This window comes from Sciurus carolinensis, chromosome 16 (genome assembly GCF_902686445.1).
Source record: "Sciurus carolinensis chromosome 16, mSciCar1.2, whole genome shotgun sequence".
NCBI lineage: Eukaryota > Metazoa > Chordata > Mammalia > Rodentia > Sciuridae > Sciurus > Sciurus carolinensis.
In genome coordinates, this window is record NC_062228.1 from 58,360,224 (window position 1) to 58,385,547 (window position 25,324).

General features: G+C 54.6%; 1 protein-coding gene across 2 annotated transcripts; it reads left to right on the forward strand.

The window, feature by feature from the left end:
* Positions 1-158: 158 nt before the first annotated feature.
* Prr12 (proline rich 12) lies at positions 159-25,324 on the forward strand. 2 transcript variants are annotated; one of them, XM_047528589.1, is made up of 14 exons: positions 159-693; positions 2,192-2,304; positions 3,273-3,434; positions 3,519-6,832; positions 7,307-7,988; positions 9,512-10,032; positions 16,625-16,741; positions 16,983-17,116; positions 17,404-17,882; positions 20,713-20,838; positions 20,980-21,077; positions 23,622-23,768; positions 23,860-23,955; positions 24,350-25,324. In XM_047528589.1, the coding sequence occupies exons 1-14, from the start codon at positions 608-610 to the stop codon at positions 24,494-24,496; spliced, it is 6,222 nt and encodes a 2,073-aa protein (XP_047384545.1). In that variant the 5' UTR covers positions 159-607; the 3' UTR covers positions 24,497-25,324. The 2 variants fall into 2 exon arrangements, with proteins under 2 accessions (XP_047384545.1, XP_047384546.1); XM_047528590.1 differs by having other exon boundaries at positions 7,307-7,973.

The following is a 25,324-nucleotide window of genomic DNA, read 5'->3' on the forward strand; positions in this document are numbered from 1 at the left end:
CCTACACCCCCAGGCTCTGCTAGCGCTCAGTCTCTCAGTCTCTCCCTCTCTCTCTCTCTCTTTTTTTTTTGCATTTGCACGGGATTGTGGGAGGAAGCGGAGCGCAGCCAGACACCCCGCCGCCCGCCCCCCTTCCCCTCCCCCCTCCCCCAGCCGCCTTGTGCAAAGATGGCTGCACCGTGAGCGCAGAGGAGGAGGAGGCGGCGGCGGCGGCGGCGAGAGAGCGAGCACCCAGCGCCTGCACCCACCCCGGGGCCGCCCGGGACGCCCCCTCCCGAGCGCGCTCCCCCTCTTCTCTCTTGCAAGCGCGGGGGCAAAGGCGGAGACAGCGGGGTCCCTCCCCCCCTTTCCCTCCTCCAGGGGGAACCCCCCTTCCCCCCTTCTTGGCTCAGCGGCTGCACCCTCTCCCTTGCCCGCCCCTCGGTCCCTGCCCCCTCCCTCCCCCGCCCGGGGCCTTCCCGGGCCTTCGGCGGCTGCAAAGAAAAAGAGCGAGAGAAAAGGGGGAAAAAAAAAAGCAGCGGAGGGAGCGGCGGCGGAGGAGAGCGCGCGCGCGCCCCCTCCTTTCCCCCTCCCTCCCCCTCCCCCCAATTTCCACCGCGGCCAATTCATGGACAGGAACTACCCCAGCGCCGGCTTCGGGGACCCGCTCGGCGCCGGGGCGGGATGGAGTTACGAGAGGTCAGCGAAAGCTAGGTAAGGAGCTGAGGGTGGCCTGGAGAAAGGGGCCAAGGGGTGGGGGCCGGCCCGGCCGGGCCCGCCCGGCGACGCGTGCATTGCAAACTCCCCTCCGGCTTGCAAGGGAGCGGCCTTCTTAGGTTTGTAACAACGCCGCCGCCCCAGTTTGCAAATTGCAAACTCCGCTAAAGCCAGCTCCAGCTTGCAAAGGGAGAAATGCAGCGGGAAAATAGGGGTGCAAAACAATTTCAGACGTAAAGGCCTTGAGAAGGTGGGAGGGACTGGTGAAGCAAGGCCTGGGCTTCCCCCCATCCTTGGATTCCCAGCTTGTTGACCCCTCCCCCCGGCGCCCCTAGGTTCTGCTCTTGCAAAGGTGGAAGGAGAGGAGAATTAAAACGCAGACCTGGGGGTCACGCACCCCCTCCTAGGTCCTATTGTTCCGGGATTGCGCGAGGCTGAGCCACTCGGGCCCTCCCCCCCCAAGAAATTCCGCGCGCAGAGTGGGCACGGGGCCCCGCCCCCTTCTTAAGCTAGGGTTCTATGTGTGTAGGGGGGGTCTGGCACTTGGGACACGCCCCCTTTAACTCCCCACCCGCAAAGGCAGAGAATCCTAGTTGATGGCCACGAGTGTGTTTGCCCTCTTGAGTCTCGGCCGCAGATTGGGGCCGTTGCATGCACAGTCGAATGTTTGCCGTGTGCGTTTGTGTGTGGGAGCATGGGTCCTGTAAGTGCGTGGCTGGCAGTGTGTTCACCTGTGAATTTCTCCCTTTCCTGCTGCTTATCAGTGTCGCGCCCTCACTCTTCACCTGTCCCCGAACCCCCCCTTCCCACACCTGGGTTTCCCAGTATGTCAGGATTTCTCATGTGGGACTCCTCCCTCTGTGCCTTTTCTTCTCTGTGGGTGAGTTTACCCATTTGTCCACATACTTGACTTTGCATGGGCCCATGCATTTGAACCTCAACCCCTGGGGATGGACGGTATTCATGTTCGCACTTGTACCTGGTACTTTCCCCGGTTCCTATCCCCTCCCCACCCTCTATTCCTTATTGAGAACAACCTACCTACTGCTCCCGACGTGGTTTGCAAAACCCCATGAAGTTCAGGGCCTACGCCATTCCAGTGAAGTTGCCCACGTGCACTCTGAAGTTGACCCCACTGTGTCACGGCCACATGGGTGTGTGTTGGGTGGTCCGGTAGGAGGTGTGTACCTTTTATGTTTTCAACTCAGGAAGCTTCCTCCGTCTTGCACCCTTTCCCCTGTTTGCCTGTGTGCCTGCCTGCGTAAATGTAAGACTATCCGAGCTCTATTTACTGAGGATCTGGAGTGAGGGCCATTTTTGTGACTCTTGAATTGGACAACCCAGTTCCCCTGTCTTCTTCCTTTAGAGTCCAGGTTTCCTTGGGATAACCCCCTCATCAGCTGGAAGGTTCCCCCAAACTCCCCGGGGATTTCCTGAGCTTCCTTCTCAGAAGGCAGCTTGGGAGGACGTTCTGACATCTCCCCCTTCTCCCCAGCTTGGTCTATGGCAGCTCCAGGACCTCGCACCCCGAGACGGACATCTTACACCGCCAGGCCTATGCGGCCCCCCACCCACTGCAAAGCTATGCCACCAACCACCACCCGGCAGGTACGGCCCCATCCCGCCCGGCTTATCCTGGCCCTCCCTCGGAGAGAGCTGGTTGGCTGCTGAAAGTTCCGCCCATCCTAATTGGCCGTGCCCTGTGTCATGGCCCTCCCCTTGCTGGCTGTCCTCTGATTGGTTGGCTGTGAGGCTGCTGGTTGCTGCTTAATTTCACGCCGGATTCGTCCTCCCCGTCTCTGGTCCCGCCCCTTTTGCTCTATTGGCCGGGTCTCTTCAGCCCCCAAATCCCACCTTCTCTTCCAGGCTTTTCCGCCTCTTTCCAGCCTACCCCAACCCTTTCCCTCGGGGTTCATCCCATTAGCTCCCTTGCCCTCCGAATTCTTCCTGAGTCCCTTCCCTGATTGGCTCCGATCCTTTGGCTCTCTCTCTCGGTTTTCTTAGATTTGCCCACTACCTTATACTGCCCCTTTGGTCTTACCTCCCATGGTTCTGATTGGCTTCCTTGCTTTGATCCTGACGTATTCCCCCGCTCCTCCCCAGACGTACGAAGAGACTATGCTATCCACTTGACCTCTGACCTTCCTGGTCGACTCCTTCCTTCACTTCCTCCCTATCTATTTTCCCGGGATCCTGCCACCTTGGCTTAACCCCTTCTGACTTGTTTTTAGATCCTTCTGTGACTCCCATTGTCCATAATTTCTCCTTACTAGAATTGCCCATATTTCCGCCCGCCACCCGCTTACTGGGGATTCTACCCATTCACGCTGGTCTCCTTTACGTCGACCTGGCTCTCTGCTGCCACTTGGATTGCACCTATCCCACTCTACTGTGTCCCTTTCTTTTTTCTCTCCCTTTGGCCATTTTAGCTTCATTCCATCCCTTTTCTCCTCTTTGGAACTGCCCCTCTCTGTCTTCCAGCCCATTTCCCTGACTCCATTTGATTTGGCTACTTCCCTTCCTCAACCCCGCCTGGCCTCTCACCCACCTGACTCTGCTCTCCTGTTCCTGGCCAGGCCTCTCTGGACTCTTCGACACTGGCCTCCACCACGCAGGCTCAGCAGGGCCCGACGCCTCCGTCATGAACCTCATTTCTGCCCTGGAGTCCCGGGGCCCCCAGCCAGGCCCCTCTGCCTCCTCTCTCCTCTCCCAGTTCCGTAGTCCTTCCTGGCAAACAGGTAAGCCCAGTGCCACTCCTGGAGGGTTAGGGTGGGGCTGGCTTGTGGTCTGCTCTGACCTCCAGTCTTCTCCATCATCCCTAGCCATGCACACACCAGGCCCCACGGAGCTCTTCATCTCGGGTGCCCTACCGGCTTCCAGCACCTTTCCGTCCTCCTCTGCCCTGTCTGCCTACCAGCACCCAGCTTCCTTCGGCAGCCGTCCCTTTCCAGTACCTTCATCCCTCAGCCTCCAGGACCCCCCATTCAGTCCTCCTGCTAATGGGCTCCTGTCCCCTCATGATGTGCTGCACCTGAAGCCCTCGCAGGCACCCACGGTACCCTCCTCGTTGGGCTTTGAGCGCCTGGCAGGGGGTGGTGTGCTGGGGCCTGCTGGCCTTGGCCCGGCCCAGACTCCCCCTTACCGCCCTGGCCCCCCAGATCCACCCCCACCTCCCCGCCACCTCCCCACTCAGTTCAATCTGCTGGCTTCCTCTTCCGCTGCCGCCGCTGCTGCCGCTGAACAGTCCTCCCCACAGCTCTACAACTTCTCGGGTGCTGCCCCAGGCCCACCGCCCCCTGAGCGGGCTCTGCCCCGCCAGGACACCGTCATCAAGCACTACCAGCGACCAGCCAGTGCCCAGCCCCCACCACCTCCGCCACCAGCCCATGCCCTGCAGCACTACCTGAGTTGTGGAGGCAGCTACCCCTCCATGGGCCACCGGGCCAACTTGGCCTGCAGTCCCCTGGGGGGTGGGGAGCCTTCCCCGGGCGCTGGTGAACCTAGCAAGGCAGGTCCCAGTGGAGCCACGGCTGGAACGTCAGGTCGGGCCACGGGCCCTGAGGCAGCTGGGGGAGGTGGGGCTGGGGGTGGTGGTGGAGGTTACCGCCCCATCATTCAGTCGCCCGGTTATAAGACAGGCAAAGGTGGTTATGGAGCAGCTGCTGGGGGTGCCACCAGGCCCCCACCACCTCGCTCAACTGCCACACCTAAATGCCAGAGCCTGGGTGGGCCAGCAGCAGCCTATGCCACTGGGAAGACCTCTGGGGCGGGTGGGGCTGGGGGCCAGGCCTATTCTCCTGGTCAGCCCCAAGGGCTCCTGGGACCACAGGCCTATGGGCAGGGGTTTGGAGGGGGTCAAGCACAGGACTTGAGCAAAGGGCCCAGTTACTCAGGGGGTCCTCCACAGCCCCCTAGTGGCCCACCACCTCCTGGCCTAGCCACATGTCAGAGTTACTCTCCAGATCAGCTGCAGGGGCAACTCTACGGGGTGCAGGGAGAGCCTTACCCAGGCCCAGCTGCCCACTCCCAAGGGTTGCCCACAGCCAGCCCCTCGCTCAGCTATAGTACCGGTCATTCCCCAGCACTCTCAGGCCATGGAGGTGGCTGGGGACCCAGCTCCTTGGGAGGTGGTGGGGAGGCCAGCCCTTCTCACATCATCCGTCCTCTCCAGTCGCCTCCTGCTACCGGCCGCCCGCCTGGAGTCGGCTCTCCAGGAGCCCCTGGCAAATACCTGAGCTCAGTTTTGGCCTCAGCCCCGTTCCTGGCTCCCCCAGGAGCTGGTAGCTATGCAACTGGAGCAGGTGGCTACAAGGGCAAGGGCGATGGCTCTGAGCTGCTGGCCGGCCCTGGTGGGCCTCCTGCTGAGCGCACTGAGGATGAGGAGTTCCTTATCCAGCACCTCCTGCAGGCCCCCAGCCCACCTCGGACCTCAGGGGCAGATGGCTTGGTGGGCGAGGATGGGGCAGCAGATGCCTCCAAGGGACTTGGGGGCAGTGGCGGAGCTGGGGGACCGCCAGGCACACCCTACGAGTTGGCCAAGGAAGACCCTCAGAGGTACCACTTGCAGAGTGTTATCCGAACCAGCGCCAGCCTGGACGAAGGTGCCACTGCAGCCCTGGAGTTGGGCCTGGGGAGGCTGAAGGAGAAGAAGAAAGGGCCAGAACGGGCTGGCGAGACCCCTGAGGGACTGGCCACCTCAGTTGTCCACTATGGGGCAGGAGCCAAGGAGCTGGGGGCCTTCTTGCAGAAGAGTCCACCACCCCCACCTCCTACTGCCCAGCCAGCCCAGCCCACCCCCCATGGCCTCCTCCTGGAGGCTGGAGGCCCTGACCTCCCACTGGTGCTGCCTCCACCTCCCCCCCAGCTGCTCCCCTCAGTCCTCAGCCATGCCCCTAGCCCCTCTCCCAGTGCCCCCAAAGTTGGTGTCCACCTCCTTGAACCAACCACCCGTGATGGGGCACCCCAGCCACCCCCACCCCCACCTCCACCACCCATACCCCTCCAGCTTGAGGCCCACCTGCGCAGCCATGGCCTGGAGCCTGCAGCCCCCAGCCCTCGTCTCCGACCGGAGGAGAGCCTGGAGCCTCCAGGTGCCATGCAAGAATTGCTCGGGGCTCTGGAGCCACTGCCCCCAGGGCCTGGGGACACCGGTGTGGGCCCACCTAACTCGGAGGGCAAGGATCCTGCGGGTGCCTATCGAAGCCCCAGCCCACAAGGCCCCAAGGCCCCTCGCTTTGTGCCGCTCACCTCCATCTGCTTCCCTGACTCTTTGCTCCAGGATGAGGAGCGCAGCTTCTTCCCCACCATGGAGGAGATGTTTGGTGGCGGGGCAGCAGATGACTATGGCAAGACTGGGCAGCCAGAGGACGAGGGTGATCCCAAGGCTGGTGCTGGCCCACCTCCAGGCCCCCCCACCTATGACCCTTATGGGCCCTACTGCCCGGCTCGGGCATCTGGAGCTGGGCCTGAGACACCAGGCCTGGGTCTGGACCACAACAAGCCCCCAGAGCTGCCCTCCACGGTCAACGCTGAGCCACTGGGCCTGATCCAGAGTGGGCCGCACCAGGCGGCGCCCCCACCCCCACCTCCTCCCCCACCGCCTCCACCACCTGCCTCGGAGCCCAAGGGTGGCCTCACCTCGCCCATTTTCTGCTCAACCAAGCCAAAGAAGCTGCTCAAGACGTCCTCTTTCCACCTGCTGCGACGCCGCGACCCACCCTTCCAGACTCCCAAGAAGCTGTATGCCCAGGAGTATGAGTTTGAGGCCGATGAGGACAAGGCTGATGTGCCCGCAGACATTCGCCTCAATCCCCGGCGCCTGCCTGACCTGGTTTCCAGCTGCCGCTCCCGGCCGGCCCTGTCACCCCTGGGTGACATCGACTTCTGCCCACCTAACCCAGGCCCTGATGGCCCTCGGCGCCGAGGCCGCAAGCCCACCAAGGCGAAGCGAGATGGTCCTCCCCGGCCCCGTGGTCGGCCCCGGATCCGCCCACTGGAGGTCCCCACCACTGCTGGGCCAGCCTCAGCCTCCACAACCAGTGATGGGGCCAAGAAACCACGGGGCAGAGGCCGGGGTAGGGGAAGAAAGGCTGAGGAGGCTGGGGGCACCCGGCTGGAGCCCCTGAAGCCACTTAAGGTGAGGGGGACTTGGTCTTGTAGGGGTCTTGAGGTTTAGAGAAAGGAAGGGACTGAGGTCACATTGTTGATTCTAGGCACTGGAGATACAGGTTTATATTAAACCTGAGGTCAGGCTGAGGTGTAGAATTCCAGGATGGCAGTAATCCTGAAATCCAAGAATTGAAATGTGCAGTCTAACCAAAATGGGTGACTAGAGCTTGGGTTCTTAGGTCCTTCACTTTGAAGGCTAAGCAATCCAGGATCCTATATTCCTGTTCTTAGGGGAAGAGGATCTGGGCCCCTGGACTGGCCAGTAGCAGAGATCAGAGTGTTTTGAGGGGAGAATTGCAGCCCTTGAGAAAGGTCTGCGGAACTCAGTTCTAGCACGCCACAGGCTGAGGGTCGGGCTTTGGACTTCTGGTTCTTAAGTGTGGGGGCTGGGGCTGGGGACTGGACTCCTGGGCTCCTGACTTCCCACTCTCCCTGTGTCTAGATCAAGTTGTCTGTGCCCAAGGCTGGTGAGGGGCTGGGAGCCTCGTCAGGTGATGCCATGTCAGGTGCTGACCACAACAGCCTGGACTCAAGCCTGACCCGGGAGAAGATCGAGGCCAAGATCAAAGAGGTGGAGGAGAAGCAACCAGAGATGAAGTCAGGCTTCATGGCCTCCTTCCTGGACTTCCTCAAGTCAGGCAAGCGTCACCCACCACTGTACCAAGCAGGCCTGACGCCCCCACTCAGTCCCCCCAAGAGCGTGCCACCTTCTGTGCCAGCCCGAGGCCTGCAGCCCCAGCCGCCTGCTGCACCCACCGTGCCACACCCACCACCTGCTGGCGCCTTTGGGCTGGGGGGTGCTCTGGAGGCCGCGGAGAGTGAGGGGCTGGGGCTGGGCTGCCCTTCTCCCTGCAAGCGACTGGATGAGGAGCTGAAGCGGAACCTTGAGACACTGCCCTCTTTCTCCTCGGATGAGGAAGACTCTGTGGCCAAGAACCGGGACCTACAGGAGAGCATCTCGTCAGCCATTTCTGCCCTTGATGACCCACCCCTCGCTGGGCCTAAGGACACTTCCACCCCAGAGGGGCCGCCCTTGACCACTGCATCTGCAGTCCCGGGGCCACCCCCTCTCCCTGGGCTCCCCAGTACCAACAGCAATGGCACACCTGGTGAGCTCCAAGAAGGTAGTCTGGGAGTGGAGCAGGCAATTTAGTTTGTTATGGTTACCAGATAGAGTTGTTCAGGTTACACACTGATTAGGGGTTTTCTTGTAGGTGATGTAACACGTAGTGAAGGTCTGGTGTTTAGAGGTGCTAAGCACACTAACAGGTTCCAAGCTGGGCCTTGGAGAATGCGGAGGTCAGGGCAGGTTATAAATTATGGGGACAGGTTTTAAGGCTAGTGGGGCTTGAGAGGGTATCAAAGAGAGCCAGTGACGTATGGTGAGGACAGCAGGGGGTCTGGAGCAGGGAGACTTGGAGAGGGGTAGGTCTGATGGTGGGCAGGAGGGACGGGGTCTGTGTGGAGTTCTGTCTTGGCACAGGCTTTAAACGGAAACTAGGATTTTAATGGGAACAAACATGGGAGGGGGGCATTAAAGGGACTTGAGGTCTCAGGAGTGTCAGGAATGGAGAGATCTTTGCCGGGGGGTTGTAGGAAGGCAGGGAGTAGAATGAGGGGGTGAGGTACAACAGGTGTCTGGAGAAAGATGGGAAGTGCCAGAGCGTTCTGAGCAGAGTGTCAAGGTCAGGAGAGCCTTGGAAGGGCTGAGGGCACAGGTTGGAGAAGTACCAGTTGAGGGGTTGGGAGCTCCTTGGAGAGTTAGGGGAACTTTAAAATACCTGTGGGGCTCAAAGAAAGTACATCAGGAAGGAAGTTGGTAGATTGGAATATATAGTGACCGTCCCCCAATTGGAGAGCACCCTGGGGGAAGGACAGGGAAGGGCTCAGGGAAGGACAAGACCCCCAAGGAGGAAACAGAGGCAAAGAGAGGTTGGCTTCAAGGAAGGGCGAGGCACAGTGGCACATGCCTGTAATCCTGTGAATTGGAGGCTGAGGCAGGAGGAGGGAGGAGTTCAGGGCCAACCTCAGCAACTAAATGAGACCCTGTCTCAAATAAAAAGGACTGGGAATGTGTCTCAGGGGTTGAGCACTCCCCAGGCTCAATCCCCAGTACTAGGGAAAAAAGAAAAAAAAAAAAAAAAAAAAAAAAAACAACTGGGTGCCATGATGTAAGTCCATAATCCCAGTGGCTTGGGAGGCTGAGGCAGGGGGGTCAAAGTGAAAGTCGGCCCCAGAAACTTAAGAGAGGCCCTGAGCAACTCAGCAAGACCCTGTCTCCAAATAAAATATAAACAAAAAGGGCTGGGAATGTGGAATGGTTAAGCACCCCTGGGTTCAATCCCTGGTACAAAAAGAAAAAAAAAAAAAAAAAGAAAGAAAGAAAGAAAAAAGAGCCAGACAAGGGCTTTGAGAAACTCAAGAGAGGTGATTCAAGACTGAAAAGAGCATTGGGGATGGGAGCCTGGTTTCATGGGCTCCATGTAGTGTCTGGACCTGGGAAGGGACCCTGAGACTGTGGCGGAAGACTGCTGGGAGACTGAGTGGTGATTAGTGACAGGCTGTTAGCACAGGAAGGGGTGTCTGAGGACGAGGAGCATCAGCGACAGTGAATAGCATGTGGAACTGATGTCCCTCTCTCCCCCAGAGCCCCCGTTGCTGGAGGAGAAACCCCCACCCTCCCCGCCTCCTGCCCCGGCGCCTCAGCCTCAGCCTCAGCCTCAGCCTCAGCCTCAGCCTCAACCTCAACCTCAGCCTCAACCTCAACCTCAACCTCAACCTCAACCTCCACCTCCACCACCCCCGCCTCCACCAGCGCCAGCGCCAGCCCCAGCCCCAGCCCTGCCCTCACCACCCCCACTGGTGGCCCCTGTGGCCAGCTCACCGCCTCCACCACAGCCACCACCGCAGCCAGCCCTGCCCTCGCCGCCGCCACCCCCACCCCCACCAGTTGCTGCCCTACCAGTTGCCCCTCCTGAGGAACCCGCTGCCCCGTCTCCTGAGGACCCTGAGCCGCCAGATGCCCGGCCCCTGCACCTGGCCAAGAAGCAGGAGACAGCAGCTGTGTGTGGGGAGACCGATGAGGAGGCTGGCGAGAGCGGCGGAGAGGGCATCTTCAGGGAGCGGGACGAGTTTGTCATCCGTGCTGAAGATATCCCTTCGCTCAAGGTGAGTCCCGGCCCCCAAAAAACTGAGCCTGATGGATTTGCAGGTGTAGTGATGACTGAGATGGACTTGCCAAGTTCCCCTCGAATTCATGGTCTCCCTAGAGGTGGCCAGTTGGAACAGCATGGTCTGAGGGGACCCATGGCGCCTCTGAGAGAGTACTAGTGTGCACTACATATTACCAAAAAACAGAATTTAAAAAGATCTTTCGTTAATGCTTATCGCAGTCTGTGGTGGGTGCTGGGGTTCCAGAGAGGAGCCTAGGCTCCAGTCTTGGGGCCTTGGAATATGACAGGAGTAGCAGAGAGAGGCTTCTTTGTGATTTGGGCTGTGGTGGAAATGGGAGGCAGGCAGAGCAACCTGGCACAGGACCTCTCATGAAAGTGAGCTATTGGTTTGGGAGCACACTCATCAGGCTGGACCTAAGGTGCTTGTGGAGACCCGTCCTTCGCCAGTTCAGCTACTCTACAGCAGGGGTTGGCAACCTCTGGTACCCCTGGGCCTAATCCAGCCCACTGCCTGTTTTTGCAAATAAAGTTTTATTGGCACATGCACACATTGACTCACTGACATGTCATCTCTGGCTGTTTTCCCCATACAGTGGCAGTATAGACCTGGTCCATAAAGCCAGAAATATTTCCTGCCTGAACTGTTACTGAAAAAGGTTGCTGACTTGGCTGTGCGTGGTTCACTAGGCACATGGAGTTGGATCAGAGGATTAATGTGATAGGTGCCAGATGAGGGTGGTGACGTCCAGGCCAGCATAGTGCTTGCTTTGCGCAGGTCATGAGTCAGAGCCTGCACTCAGTAGGTCAGCGGGCTGCTGTCACCCTTATGGTGGCACCAAAGAATAAGGCCATTCTCCGCATCAGTCACTGTCATTGAGTGTGTCTCCTCAGTGGTGGAGGATCAGTGTTTGGCCCTTGATGTATTACTTTGTTGAATTGAATTTGGTTGTTGGTTCTTCCAAAACACAGATGAAAAGATTATAAGAAATGTGACTGCATGTTCTTTGTAAACGTGTTCTGTGAGGTGAACTGGGCCTATTTTTTTCTGTATCATTGTTGGTCATTGTGGGAATAATAGGAAGAGTGAAATGTGTGTACCCATTACTCAGGTTTCAGCGTCACCTTCTGGCCTGTCCCATTTCCACTCTGCTGTCTGCCCCCAACTCCCACCCTGTCGGTCCCAGGTGGCTTGCCCTTTCATCTGTATTATATCTCCAGCATGATTTTGACACATGCAAAATAGCATTTGTAAGAGATACACAAGTCGTAAAGGAAAATGCTAGAACGAGTGCCCATGATCCCCCTACCAGAACATTCTCAACACCTCCAGTCTCAGGTGTCCCTCCCTGGCCCATCTTCCTGTGTCCCCAGGCTTATCCTTAGTGCTCTGTGTGTATTATCTCAATTTTTTATCACAGTTCTGAGGCTGATGAACAGATGAGGAAGACACGAAACTGACAGCAGTGACAGAAATGCCACCAACTCCCCCCACGACCCCCACACTAGGGATGGAGCCCAGGGCTGCTTAACCACTGAGCCCTTTTTTGTATTTTATTTAGAGACAAGGTCTCACTGAGTTGCTGAGGCTGGCTATTTTTTGTTTTATAAATTTTTTTTTGTTGTCAGTGGACTTTTATTTTATTTATTTATATGTGGTGCTGAGAATTGAACCCAGTGCCTGACACATGCTAGGCAAGCGCTCCACCACTGAGCAACAGCTACAGCCCCAGCCCCTGAGGCTGACTTTGAACTCAAGGTGATCCTGCCCTAGCCTGCCGAGTGGCTGAGATTACAGGTGTGTGCACTGTACCCTGCCATGTTTTTCCTTATAAGAGACCGCTATCCTCGTTTTTTCAAAGGGTGAAATAGGCTCAGATAGGTCAAGGTCAAGTCATTCCTACTAAGGGTTACTCTCCCCATTTTATAGGAAAGGCACCCGAGGTTTGAGAGACAAAATAGCTTCCCAGGTGGATTTTGCAGGTGGAGATCCACACCCTGCCCTGCCAACCCCAGGAGCACATGTACTCAGCCCCAGTCCCAGCTGTGCACTGGGTCTGTTTTGACCAAAAGGCAGTAACAATGGCCAGGGGTGTCATAGCTGGCACTAGGCCAAGTAAGTGTGACCCTGTGGTGAGGATCACACCATCCCCATTTCACAGATGAGGAAGTTCACCAACACACAGGGAGTCTCTCCGCTGGCAGGTGCCTACATGGGATTGGGGCCAGGGCCATCTGACACCACTTCCCAGCTGGTGTGGAGCAGGGGAAGGGGCCAGGCAAGGACTCGGATGCTTAAAATACAACTGGGGTGTGCATTGTGGTGGGGGATGCAGAGCCACAAGCCTGGGCTCTGTGGCAAGCACCCGGGCTCATGCCTGGCCCTGGAGGCCGGGCCAGCTGGCAGCAGGGTTAGGAGCCCAGCTTTGCTATTGCCCTGACTGAAAAATCTTAGCTACTTCCCAGCTGGACTGCTGTCCGTCTTCCTGAGCCTGTTTCCTCACTGCGGCCATCATGTCAGCACCTCTCTCATATAGTGTCATGGGGACATGAGTGTCAGGGCTTGAAGCCATTCTCCGACAGTGGGTGACACGCAAAGGTGTATGAATGTTTGCTGTTGCTCCCCTTGGGGACCCTGGGCGGGTCTGAGTGTGGGGCTTGGCAAATGTTTCCTGTGAAGGGCCAGATGACGTTCCAGGCTTCGCAGGACACACATAGCCTCTGCGGCATTCTTCTTTGTGACTCTGCTGTGACTGGTGGTGGTGGTGGTTTTTACAATCCTTTAAGACAGTACAAACCATTCTTAGTAGCTCTGTGGTAAGAGCGCTTTCTTGGACTCTGGGTTCAATTCCCCAGTACTACATAAAAATGAAAACAAAGTTGGGCTTTCTCTTCACTGAAAGATCCTACGAAATTATCCCTGGGTCATTGTTTGTTCCAGAACAACCATCCAAAAGAAAAATCTTGTGGACCACGTATGTGATTTTAAACTTTTCTATCCCCACATTTATAAAAGATAACTATAAAAAGTATCTTTTATAAAGGATAAAAACAGTCAAAATTAGCCATAGGAGTATATTTCACTTAATCTAAATATCTAAAATATTTCAACCTATAATTTGATACAGAAACTTTATTGGGGGTGGGGGTGCTGGGTATGGAACCCAGGATCTTGTGCATGCTCGGCAAGTGCTCTACCCCTGAACTACATCCTCAGCCCCCAGCAACATGATGAATGACATTTTAATATGATTAACTGAGGTATTAAGACGAAAATAGACTGGGCGTGGTGGCACATGCCTGTGATCCCAGCAGCTGGGAGGCTGAGGCAGGAGAATTGCAAGTTCAAAGCCAGCCTCAGCAACTCAGCAAGACTGTGTCACTAAATAAAATACAAAAAAGGGCTGGGGATGTGGGTCAGTGGTTAAGCACTTCTAGATTCAGTCTCTAGTACCAAAAAAAAAAAAAAAAAAAAGAAAAGAAAAGAAAAAGAAAAGTTGATTTGCATTCTTTTTTATGTACTGAGTCTTCAGATCCCCTGAACATTTCACGCTGTGGCAAGTTATCGCTTGGACTGGCTGCATTTCCAGTGCCAAAGAGCTGTATGGGGGTGGGCTGTTGAATTGGACAGTAGGGCTAGTCTGTTCTACTTCAGTGTCTCATCTGTAGAATGGGAAAGATATGAACTCCTAGTTCCTGGGGATGTGTTGAAGATGAAGCAGAATGTATTACTCCAAGGATGTAAAGTGGAGAAGGTTGTGAGCCATCCTAGCAGAGGGAGTGACTTGTGCAAAGGCCCTGTTATGGAGAAGCGTGGCATGTTTGTGGTGTGCAGGCATCAAGTGGCTGGACCATGCATGCTGAATCTGGGAAGGGGCCAGATCCTGTAGGACTGTGTTTAGATTGATGGCTGTTGTTGAAGACCTTAGCCTCTGTTGCTAGTGCCCCTGGACAGCTGCGAGATAGGGAGGTGACTGGAGAGGTGTCCAGGCCAAGAAGGCCATCTGTCCATAGCTGTGTCCTGTGATTCCTGTGATTGACTTGACTTCCCTATTAATGGGACATTGTAGCTTTTTTTTTTTTTTTTTTTTTTTTTTCCCTTTTTCATAAAGATGGGTCTGGCCGTGTTGCCGAGGGCTCAAGCAGTCTTCCTGCTTCAGCTCCAGAGCAGCTGGGACTATAGGCACACCAACAAACGAGCCAGACTTTCTTGTTAATACTGCGTCTGGGTTCTTTTAGCTCAGTTGCTTACAACCCTGGCTGAACTTCTCACAACTCAAATTCTCAGGAAAGAATCTGGTTGGTCCTGTTCAGTATTTGGGGCCAAGATAAGGTTAGTGATTTTGCCTATCTACTGGCTGCCCCAGATCAGATCTCCAGTGGGCTGCGACTTCTGTTGTTTAGGGTTGTGGACAGGGCAACTTCCCTAGTGACTGGAAGTGGACCTGGTGGGTGTTAGGATTGACATGATGAGAGACTGGAAGGGAGGGGCTTGGGACTGACTGGCCCTGATTGGGGAATGGGCAAAGATGATGCCAGGGGTTGGCCTGATGATGGGGTGGCATCTTAGGAGGAAGACTGATTTGGGGAAAGATAACCTCAGGTGAGCCTGAGGGGACTGACCTCAGTCCCCTAGAGTCAGCAGATTTCTCAGAGGATACAGATGGGGAGAGGTTGGAGTCTGAACAGGAGGTGTCCCCTCGTTCTGATGACTTCCTAGAAAGTTCTTGAGAACTGGAACAGGAAGTATCATATTCATAAGTCTGGAATTATCTGCTGATCTCTGAAGGGTCGGGATGGCCTGTTGGGCAGGGTGCAGGAGAAGGGAGAATACATTGAGGTAAATAAACTCTTGTGCCAGGCTAAGGGATCTGCATTTGGGACCCTGGAAGGTTTTGTAGCAGGACAGCATGTGGCCTGAAATGGGTTCTTCATCTTTGAATCTCTGACCTGGTCCCTGAGGTCACTGAAAGGGAGGAATGGGGACCATGTGTACCTTGGAAGAAAGGATTTGGTCAGGGTTTCTGAATTCCTGACTCATTGGGCCTCAGCCCTGTATGCCACTCCAGCCTTTCTGAACCTCCTTTTCAGCAAGTTATCGTACCCCTTCTTTTTTGTGTGTGATTTTATTTTGAATCACCAGTTGTATTCTTTCTTCCTTCCTTCCTTCCTTCCTTCAGAAGCCCTTCTTTGCACTCCTGGCTAATGATCTGAGAGTCAAAAATTGAGGGTGTGAAAGCAAATAGCCCCAAACTAAGCATAGACAAGCCATTACCTAGCATTCAGGACCCTGTGTTGGAGCTGGTACCCATGGCAGGCATCACTAATAAATTCTAGCACTTGCTACGGCCAAGTGCAAAGCTCAAGGCAGCCATGACTAATCAACTGTATCATCATCTGAGTTTTGACTTGGATTCTTTTCATATAGAGATTGCCCTTCATTCATTACTGCATTGTCACAATGCCCAGGGTACAGTTCCTACTCTGTTCTCATTCTTACTTATATTGTCAGTTGCTTTTTTCTACACCAAACCTTTGCAGAAGGTTCCTTCCAGGGACTCATTAAGGCATCACTTCTTCCAGGGAGCATTCTTGGATTCAGATTGAATTTGAAGTCCCTCCTCCAGGGTCCGCTGTGTTGGGGGAATCAGCATTAGCATGTTCATTACTGTGCGTGCCTCCTCTGCTGTTCCCTTGGCTCCTCAAGGTCAGATGCTGAGTCTGACCCCCGTTCTTTGGCTCTGGCAGGTAGGGAGCAGGCAGGACAGAGGGAAGCCTTTACAATCCTGTCTTGTGGATAGGCGGATGAAGTGGGCTCAGTAACCTGTCACCTGTTTCTTCTTGGTGTAAGCCACAGACCACCCTGTTTTGTTTATTTACTTGTCTCTCTTGTTACCTGTTTCAGTGAAGGCCCCATAAAGGCTTTGTTGGTATCTTAGTCCCTTAAGGCTGCTGTACCAAAATGCCCTAGACTGGATGGCTTATAAACAACTAGATGGCTTAGAATCTCGCAGTTCTGGAGGCTGGAAATTCAAGATCAAGGTGCCAGCATATTTGGTGTGGCGGCTTCCTGGTTCCTTGCTGTGTCCTCACATAGCAGACGGGGGCAAGGCTGCTTCCAGAGGCCACCACAGTGGTGATTAGGTATCAGTGTGTGAATCTGGGGGGGCCATGAGGATTCAGATCACAGCAGTGGATCTCATTCACTGCGGCAACCCTGTGTCCAGCAGGGGTTTGTGTCTGTCAAATGGTGGGTGGATGCTCAGGGTTTGTCAGTGCTTTTAAGTCACACAGGAAGCTTTGTACTCTCATACCGGAAAGCTGGAATAACTCAAATCCTTTGGCAAAAGAATAAACAGCCTGATCAGGAATTATCAGCTGGGCATGGGGAAATCAGGGCTAGGTTCAAGCTGCAGCACAGGGCTGGGGGCCGCATGGGGCCAAGGACTGCTTGTCAGTAGGTGGTTGGTGCTTGAGGACTCTGCTTTTCCATAAGGGGATGGTGAGGGAGGCCAGGGGGCAGGGATGGGGACAATAGGTGCCAGAGCAGGGGCTGACCCTGCCCATCTCTCTGCACCCCTCCTTTTCAGCTGGCACTGCAGACAGGGCGCGAGCCCCCACCCATCTGGCGAGTTCAGAAGGCGCTTCTGCAGAAATTCACTCCAGAGATCAAGGATGGCCAGAGGCAGTTTTGTGCCACCAGTAACGTAAGCCTACAGAGAGGAATGAGGACTTGGGGGCCCCAGGGGAATGCCTGTTACCAAAATCCCCCTCATGTTCCACTCTGACCCATCCTGGCTCCAAGGTGCATCTGGAAGGACGTGTTCAGCTCCCAGCAGGCTGGCGACGGCTGGCTGCCGTGGTGTCCCTGGGCAGGGTGGGAGACCTGGGTGGCAGCCACCTGACTGGGTTGAATGGACTTTCTCATATGCTTCTTGCCCTCCATAGTATTTGGGGTATTTTGGTGATGCGAAAAACCGGTACCAGCGCCTCTACGTAAAGTTTCTGGAAAACGTCAACAAGAAGGATTACGTGAGGGTCTGTGCTCGGAAACCGTGGCACCGGCCCCCAGTGCCAGTCAGGTACTTAAGTGGGGGACACAGGCAGGTGGCAGGCAGCTCCCACACGCCTGGAGGTGGAGCATTTGAGAGAGGGAAATAGGGGCAGTGGGTGGAGACAGAGGTAGGAGACGGAGATCCAGAGAGCGAGTGGGGTATGGAGATCCAGATAAGGAAACAGAGGCCAGAGAGGGATCAGAGAGCCAGCATGAGGGCAGGTGTTTGGAGAACAGTGGTTCAGGAGGGGATTCCAAGGAGAATTTGGGATTCTCGGGGGCTGCTGACTGCAGTCCTTTTCTGTTCTCTTGCAGGCGCTCGGGGCAGGCGAAGGGCCCTCCATCTGCAGGGGGCAGTGCTGCGCCTCTACCCAAGACCCCAGCACCACCTCCCAAGCCTGAGACCCCCGAGAAGGCAACATCTGAGAAGCCCCCAGAGCAGATGCCAGAGACAGCAGTCCCTGAGTCCCCTGCCCCTGAGAAGCCGTCCCCACCACGACCTGTGGAGAAGGAGAAGGAGAAGGAGAAGGAGAGGGTGACGCGGGGGGAGCGGCCATCACGAGGCGAGCGGGCCACAGGCGGGCGGCAGGCACGGCCCGAGCGGAGCCTCACCACAGGACAGCCTGCCACCTCCCGGCTGCCCAAGGCGCGGCCCACCAAAGTCAAGGCTGAGCCCCCGCCTAAGAAGAGGAAGAAGTGGCTGAAGGAGGCTGCGGGCAATGCCTTGGCTGGTGGGGGCCCACCAGGCAGCTCCTCCGACTCAGAGTCGTCCCCTGGCGCCCCCAGCGAGGATGGTAAGGCCCCCAGCAGCTGCAGGCCAAGTGGGAGGCACGGGGAAGGCCTCAGGCCTTCAGGAGGAGGCAGGGGTGAGCGCCGACCAGCGGCCTCCAGGTAGCCTCAGCAGGGACAGGAAGGGTGATAAACTACAGAAAACGCAAAAGCCAACCGTTAAGTGGACCCTGACTGCATGACAGCTGTTTTCTGAGTCCATGCCACATATTAACTTGCTTACCTTTCACAGCCATCCCAAGGGGTAGGTACTGCGAGTCCCAAATGCAGGTGAGGAAACTGAGGGACCAAAAGAGTGTGCGTAGCCCGTACTGGATCCTACCAGAGTTGCGTGCAGATGACAGTGCCCCAGGCTCAGTTCCTTGACACTGTGCTCCTTTGGCTCAGTATAGGCAGGTCCCCAGGACTGAGAAGGATGTGGGACCAGCCTCTATCCTGGGGCCCAGAGTTGGTGGTGATTCCTATAACTCACTGGGTGACCCTGAGGAAAGTGCATAACTTCTTTGTGCCTCGGTGACCTTGCCTGTAAAATGGGCTAATAGATAAAACTCACAGAAGAATGCTTGTCCAGAGTAGGCACCTGACGGGCGCCCCATGTCTGCCTGGTACAGCACTGTGTTTCCAGGGCTTGAAAGGTCTGGTTCACGATGGCAGTAGCAACGACTCTATTTATGTATGAGCGTGTGTGTGTACATGTGGGTATGTGTGTAAAATAAAGGTAATAGCTAACGTTATTGTGAGCATAATGCTCACTATGCGCCCAGGCTTCTTCTGAAGCATTTACATGTTGGCTTTCTTTTTAATCTTTACATCAAACCTGTTGAGGTAGGTGCTTTTGAATTATCCTCATTTTACTGCTCATGAGGCTGAAACAGAAGGATTACAAGTTCCAGGTCAGCCTCAACAACTTAGTGAGACCTAATCTCAAAAAATAAAAAGGGCCAGGGATGTAGTTCGGTGGTAGAGTGCCCCTGTGTTCAGTCCCCAGTACTGGGGGAAAAAAATTCATTTTAAAGATGAGGATATTGAAACACCAAAAGGTTACATGAGTTACCCAAGGGCACACACTTTTTTAGATGTACTGCAGGGGTAGTTGTTATCAACAAAGATTAGAAATACAGCAGGTCGAGTAAAGAGTGGTAGAATTCTCTTTCCACAAGAGCCCTGATATAGCAGGTTCATGGAAAATAAAATACTCCTCCTCAAGATTGTCTGGGGTCCCAGCTTCCTTCTCTCTGTGCTTGCCTCAACCACATGATCAGAGGTGGCCCAGAAGTCCTGCAACTGCAGTCCTGCCAGTAGGAAGGTGCACTAGGGCATGATGGCTTGGCCTTTTAAACAGAACTGCCAGGTCTGGGTGTAGCTAGCACTGTCTTTTCACATCCTGTTGGCAAGAGCTGGGTCACGTGACCACACGAAGCTGCCAGAGGGAGCCTGGGAGATGTAGTTTCTTAACTTGACAGACTGTTCCATTAAGAACTCAGTAGTCTTTCCTTTTCTGGCCCTAAATTTTCTTTTCTGTTTTTTAATTTGTGAGCGGGATATGCTGGGAATTGAACCCAGGGATGTTTTACCACCGCGCTGCATCCCCAGTCCTTTTTTTTTTTTTTTTTAATATGTTGAGGCAAGTTCTTACTAAATTGCCAAGGGTCTCACCAAGTTGCTAATGATGGCCTCAAACTTGGGATCTTCCTGCCTCAGCCTCCCAGGTTGCTGGCATTGTAGGTGTGTACCACTGTGCCCTACTTCTCTTGTCTTTTCTTTAAAAAGCAGGTCTATTGACCCGATTCACACACTGTACCAGACCCTTTGTTGCTTATTGAACACCTCTGACTTAGCCTGCTCCCACAACTTACAGTAAGCTCAAGCCCTATTTTTTCCCCTTGGTAACCCCACAGACCTCCCCTAAGCCCCTAGGTCTTCAGAGTTCCTTGTCCTGGTTTCCCTGTGGTAGGAACAACCCCACCAACTACCTAGTCACAATACTAGATCATTCTGGAAGCCGTCGTCACCTCTTAATCACTGCTCACCCCCACAGCTGGACAGTCTGCAGCTCTGGACAGTCTGCTGTGACTGACCCTAACGATTCATTCTTGCAGCCCCAACCCAGTTCAGCAGTTGCAGTCCTCCAAGTTGTCCATCCAGGGCCTCAGGGGATTTTCTATATGTATATCTACCACTCCTTTGCTCACAGCTTTCTATGGCTCCTAGTACCTACCAGAAAAGCCCTGCCCTTTCCGCCTCCGTTGGAGGGCTGTGGTCTGGCCTGCACTCGGCTGTGTAGACCCAGCACCTGGTACCCCCTTAGTCTTGGGCCTTTCTTAGGATGTGATCTCTCTGAATTGACTCACTGTTGTAGAAACCAGTTTTGCTATTTATTTAGGCTTGATTGAAGCCACACTGAACTAGGCAAAATTAAATGTTTATTGCCCTCAAATGTTTTTTTCTCACCACTCAACACTCAGCTCTTAGCTGGGCACGGCGACTTACGCCTGTAATCTCAGCAACTCAAGAGGCGGAGGCAGGAGGATTGCACAGTCAAGGCCAACCTCCGCAATTTAGCAAGGACTGGGGATGTAGTGCAGTGGTAAAGCACCCCTGGGTTCATTCCCCAGTACCAAAAAATCACCCTCATGGGACCTCGAAGCTTCGCTGCCTACCCAGGTGGGGTCTGTACCTCCTTTGAGCTCACTGTGCCTGTGATTCTGCCAGTAGACTTTAACCTCCCTGAGAGCAGGGATTTCTCTCCTGGTCCTCAGTGTTGAGAGTAGTATTTGCCACACAGGTGGCCTCAAGCAAAGATGAACTAGTGAGCCATGTCCCATTTCCCCCCAGAGCGGGCTGTACCAGGGCGTCTGTTAAAGACCCGGGCAATGCGTGAGATGTACCGGAGCTACGTGGAGATGTTGGTGAGCACAGCCCTCGACCCAGACATGATCCAGGCCCTGGAAGACACACATGGTGAGCTGGCCTCTGAGGGAGGAGTGCTGGGACTTGGACTCCTATCTGAGGGAGGAGGGAATTTAGAGACCCTAGCCCCTGGCCCCACCTTGGCCCTGTGCACTGTGGGCTCTGGCTCTCTGACACTACCTCATCTTACAGATGAGCTGTACCTGCCACCCATGCGGAAGATCGATGGCCTCCTGAACGAGCACAAGAAAAAAGTCCTGAAGCGGCTGTCACTGAGCCCGGCCCTGCAGGTGCTTGGGGGCCTGGGTAGGGGCTGTTTGTGACCCAGGGGGGCAGGCATGAAGGAGACCTGTGGGGATGGTTAGAAGGGAATCACTTTCCTGGGCTTAGTTGGGAGAAAAGCTGGAGGCAGGAGTATCAGGAAGGGTTCCTAGATTCTCAGTGGCCCTAGAGGCCTTGGGATGGTGTGGGGCTGGGGGCTAGGCTGTTGGGAATCTCAGCAGAGCACAGTTATGGAGGACAAGTTTAGAAACACAGGCTGCACCCAAGGCTGGCACAGGAGCAGCTGATCTCCTGAGCTTCTCTGTCACCATAATGCAGGCTCTCAGAATTCTAGGATTCAGTGTGCGGTCATCTGTGTGATTTCCCTTCCCGAGTGGCCTCGGGTGCATTGGGGCAGCTCTGAGAACTCTGGGATCCAGGGTTAGTCCCTCTCTGAGGATTCCGGCTAGGGTGTCAGTTTGGCACTGAGAATGCTAGGTTGACTCAGAAATCTGGGATAGAATGTTAATCTGGCTTTGAAAATACTGGGACAGTATATGTGTGACTCTGAGAATTCTCAGATGGAATATCATCCGACTTGGAGATGCATGGTGGGAAGTCAGTCTGACTCAGGATACGGGATAGAGTTGGTCTGGTGCTGAGATTTGTGGGTAGAATGTTCATTTTGCTCAGAATTCTGGATAGAGGGGGGACTGCGGGATCTTGAATTAAGAATTTTATATGGGACAGGTGCAGTGGCGCACACCTGTAATCCCAGTGGCTCAGGAGGCTAAAGCAGGAGGATCTGAAGTTCAAAGCCAGCCTCAGCAATGGCAAGGCATTAAGCAACTTAGTGTGACTCTGTCTCTAAATAAAAATAGAAAATAGGGTTGGAGGTGTGGGGGTGTGGTTCAGTGGTTGAGTGCCCCTGGGTTCGATACCCAGTAGCAAAAATAAAAATTTATATGGTAAATCCCAGTGACTCACGAGGCCGAAGCAGGAGGATTGAAAGTTCAAAGCCAGCCTTAGCAACTTGGTGAGGCCCTGAGTAATTCAGTGAGACCCTGTCTCTAAATAACATAAAAAAGGGCTGGGGATGTGGCTCAGTGGGTACACACCCCTAGGTTCAATCCCCAGTACCAAAAATTTTTTTTTAAATTAAAGAAGAAAAATAATTTTATATGGTAAATGATCAATGCTGGGTTTGAAAATTCTGGGATGAGTGTTAGGTAGCTTGGAGAATTAGATTCTGACAACTTTTAGAGGATGTTAGTCTAGACTATGAATTTTAAGATTCACTGTTACTCTGGCACTGAGGATTTTGGGTAGGGTGTTATACTCGGCTTATGCTATGGTTGCATCCTGATAAACCTATCTTAAATTGGAAGTATCAGAAGTCAAAAATGAATTTAATGCACCTCACCATCCAGACTCATAGCTGAGCAACACAGCAAGCTGTGTAGTTCCAGTTTTTTCATCTCATGGCTGCGGAGACTGACTGAGAGCTGTGGCTCACCATCCCTGCCCAGCACCTCCAGAGAGGATCAGACCACATAATGCTGGCCCGGGAAAAGATGCAAATGCAGATCCAAAGTTGAATTTCTACTGAGTGTGTATTGCTTTCACACCATTGTAACATGAAAAAAATCATTAAGTCCAAACCTCACAAGTTGGGGGTCTGTCTATATAGAGTATTAGGGTAGGTCTGAGAATGATGGGGTGGAACATTTGCCTGGTTTTAGAATTCTGGAATTCAGCCAGGTGCAGTGGTGCATGCCTATAATCGCAGCAACTTAGAGGCTGAGGCAGGAAGATTGAGAGTTCAAAACCAGCCTCAGCAACTTGGCGAGGCCCTAAGCAACTTAGCAAGACTCTGTCTCAAAATAAAAATTAATTAAAAAAGAGCTGGGGGCTGGGGATATAGCTCAGTTTGTAGAGTGCTTGCAAGGCCTTGAGTTCAATCCCCAGCACCACAAAAAAATAAATAAATTTAAAAAAAATAAAGAGCTGGGAATGTAGCTCAGTGGTTGAGTGCCCCTGGGTTCAATTATTAGTAACAAAAAAAAAAAAAAAAAAATTGAGGCAGGTCTTGCTGCTACGTTGCCCAGGCTGACCTCAAATTTAGCCACCATACCTGGCTCCTACCCTGAATTCTCAGTCAGTTTAAAACTCCAAGAACTCAGGGATAGTTAAAGGCTATGATAAGAAATTGGGGTGAAACATTAGGTAGCCTTTGAGAATCCTTGGATTTGATCTTAGGTTGCTTCTGATGCTTCTGGGTAGGACATTGGTCTGGTTCTGAGAATCCTGGGATAGATGGTGAAGCTGTTGCTAAGAATTGTAGGTGGAACTTGTTACCTCTGAGCTTCTGGGCTGGGCCAGAAATCACAGTGTAAGGGTCATTGGACAGACCCATGCTTTTCTGTCCTTTGAGGAGACCCAGACCCCTGAGTGTCTCTCCCACTCTGCAGCCTGGAGGAAACTGAGACACCAGATGACTGGGGATCTGAGACCTGGGTGTTGGGTGTGTGGGTCCAGGGAGGTAGACGACTGACCCCTGGGGCTTCCCACAGGACGCCCTGCACACATTCCCACAGCTGCAAGTAGAGCAGAGTGGGGAAGGCTCCCCCGAGGAGGGGGCGGTGCGGCTGCGGCCGGCTGGGGAACCCTACAACCGCAAGACGCTCAGCAAGCTCAAGAGGAGTGTGGTCCGAGCCCAGGTGGGGAGTCAGGCCTGAAGAGGGCTGGGTGGGTGGGGAGCCTGTGCAGAGCAGGTCAGAGGGTCTGAGGCTTCTCCTCCCTTCCACCCAGGAGTTCAAGGTTGAGCTGGAGAAATCGGGATACTACACACTCTACCATTCACTCCACCACTATAAATACCACACCTTCCTGCGCTGCCGGGACCAGGTGAGCCTCCCCATAGCACCTGTCACCCTGGGCTTTCAACCTTCATGACCTCCTCTCTGGACCCAGGGGTTCAGGCCCAGCCCTCTTCCCTGAGACCCAGGGGTCCAGGCCCAGCCCTCCTCCCTGAGACCCAGGGGTCTAGGCTCAGCCCTCCTCCCTGAGACCCAGGGGTCCAGGCCTGACTTCCTCCCTGAGACCCAGGGGTCTAGGCCCAGCCCTCCTCCCTCAGACCCAGGGGTCCAGACCCAGCCCTCCTCCCTCAGCCCTGAGAGACCTAGGTCCCCAAGTCCCATTTGGCTTGGGTCTAAGAATCCAGCTGCCAGCCCTTCCTCCCTAGCACACTGATACTGAGGCCCCAGTCCCTCCCTCCCAGCTTCCTGTTTAACCCCTGCAGACCCTGGCCATCGAGGGCGGTGCGGAGGACCTGGGCCAGGAGGAGGTGGTCCAGCAGTGTATGCGGAACCAGCCATGGCTGGAGCAGCTCTTTGACTCCTTCAGCGACCTGCTGGCCCAAGCACAGGCCCACAGCCGCTGCGGGTGACCCCACCCCACTTGGGGAGGGCACCTCCTCCCTGAACCGAAAATTGTTACAGAACTGTGTCCTCAGGAGCTAACCCCTGGGCTCCGTTGCTGCCGGGATACGGGGGGACACTGGTCAGGGTGTGTCCATGCTGCACCCCCAGGGCAGGGTTCAGAGTTTGACTACCCCCTCTCCCGAGCCCTCTCTACTCCCTCCCCATTCCTCCCACTGTTCGGTGTACAGAGAAATTATTTATATATATGTATAAATGTCTATTTAGTAACGGTTTCCCTCTCCCCTTGTCCCAATCCTCCACCTCCATGGCCATAGCCCCGCCCCCTCCACCTTGTACATAATGTATAGGAAAAGTCTATGTATGGTTGAGGGGGGTGGGGTGGCTTCAGAGTGCTGGGGGAACCCCTCCCTCCCAAGCCCCTCATACAGGCCAAGATCTTTGCTAAAGGCCATTCCCTCCCCAGGGCATTCAGCGATGGGTGGGATGGGGAAAACGCATCTTGTTAATTATTTTTAATCTTATTTATTGTACATACCTGGGGCAGGGTGGGGCTGGGGAGGTGGAGGGGGGAGAAGGTCCCTACCCTCTACCCCTCCCACTCCTTTTCTACAGCAGTTTGTCTGTGTCTGTCCCTCACCCACAGCCCCCTCCCATTGTCATCTGAATGTGGTTCTATTTTTTAATCAGTCCCTCTTCCCTTCCTCCGCCCTCTGTCCTGGTCCCCACCCTTCCCCCACCACCCCTAGTCTCTTGCTCTTTCTTGGGCTTCTGTACAACTCACCTTGTATACACTGTGTACACACAACCAGCCAAACAAAACCCAACGGCAAACA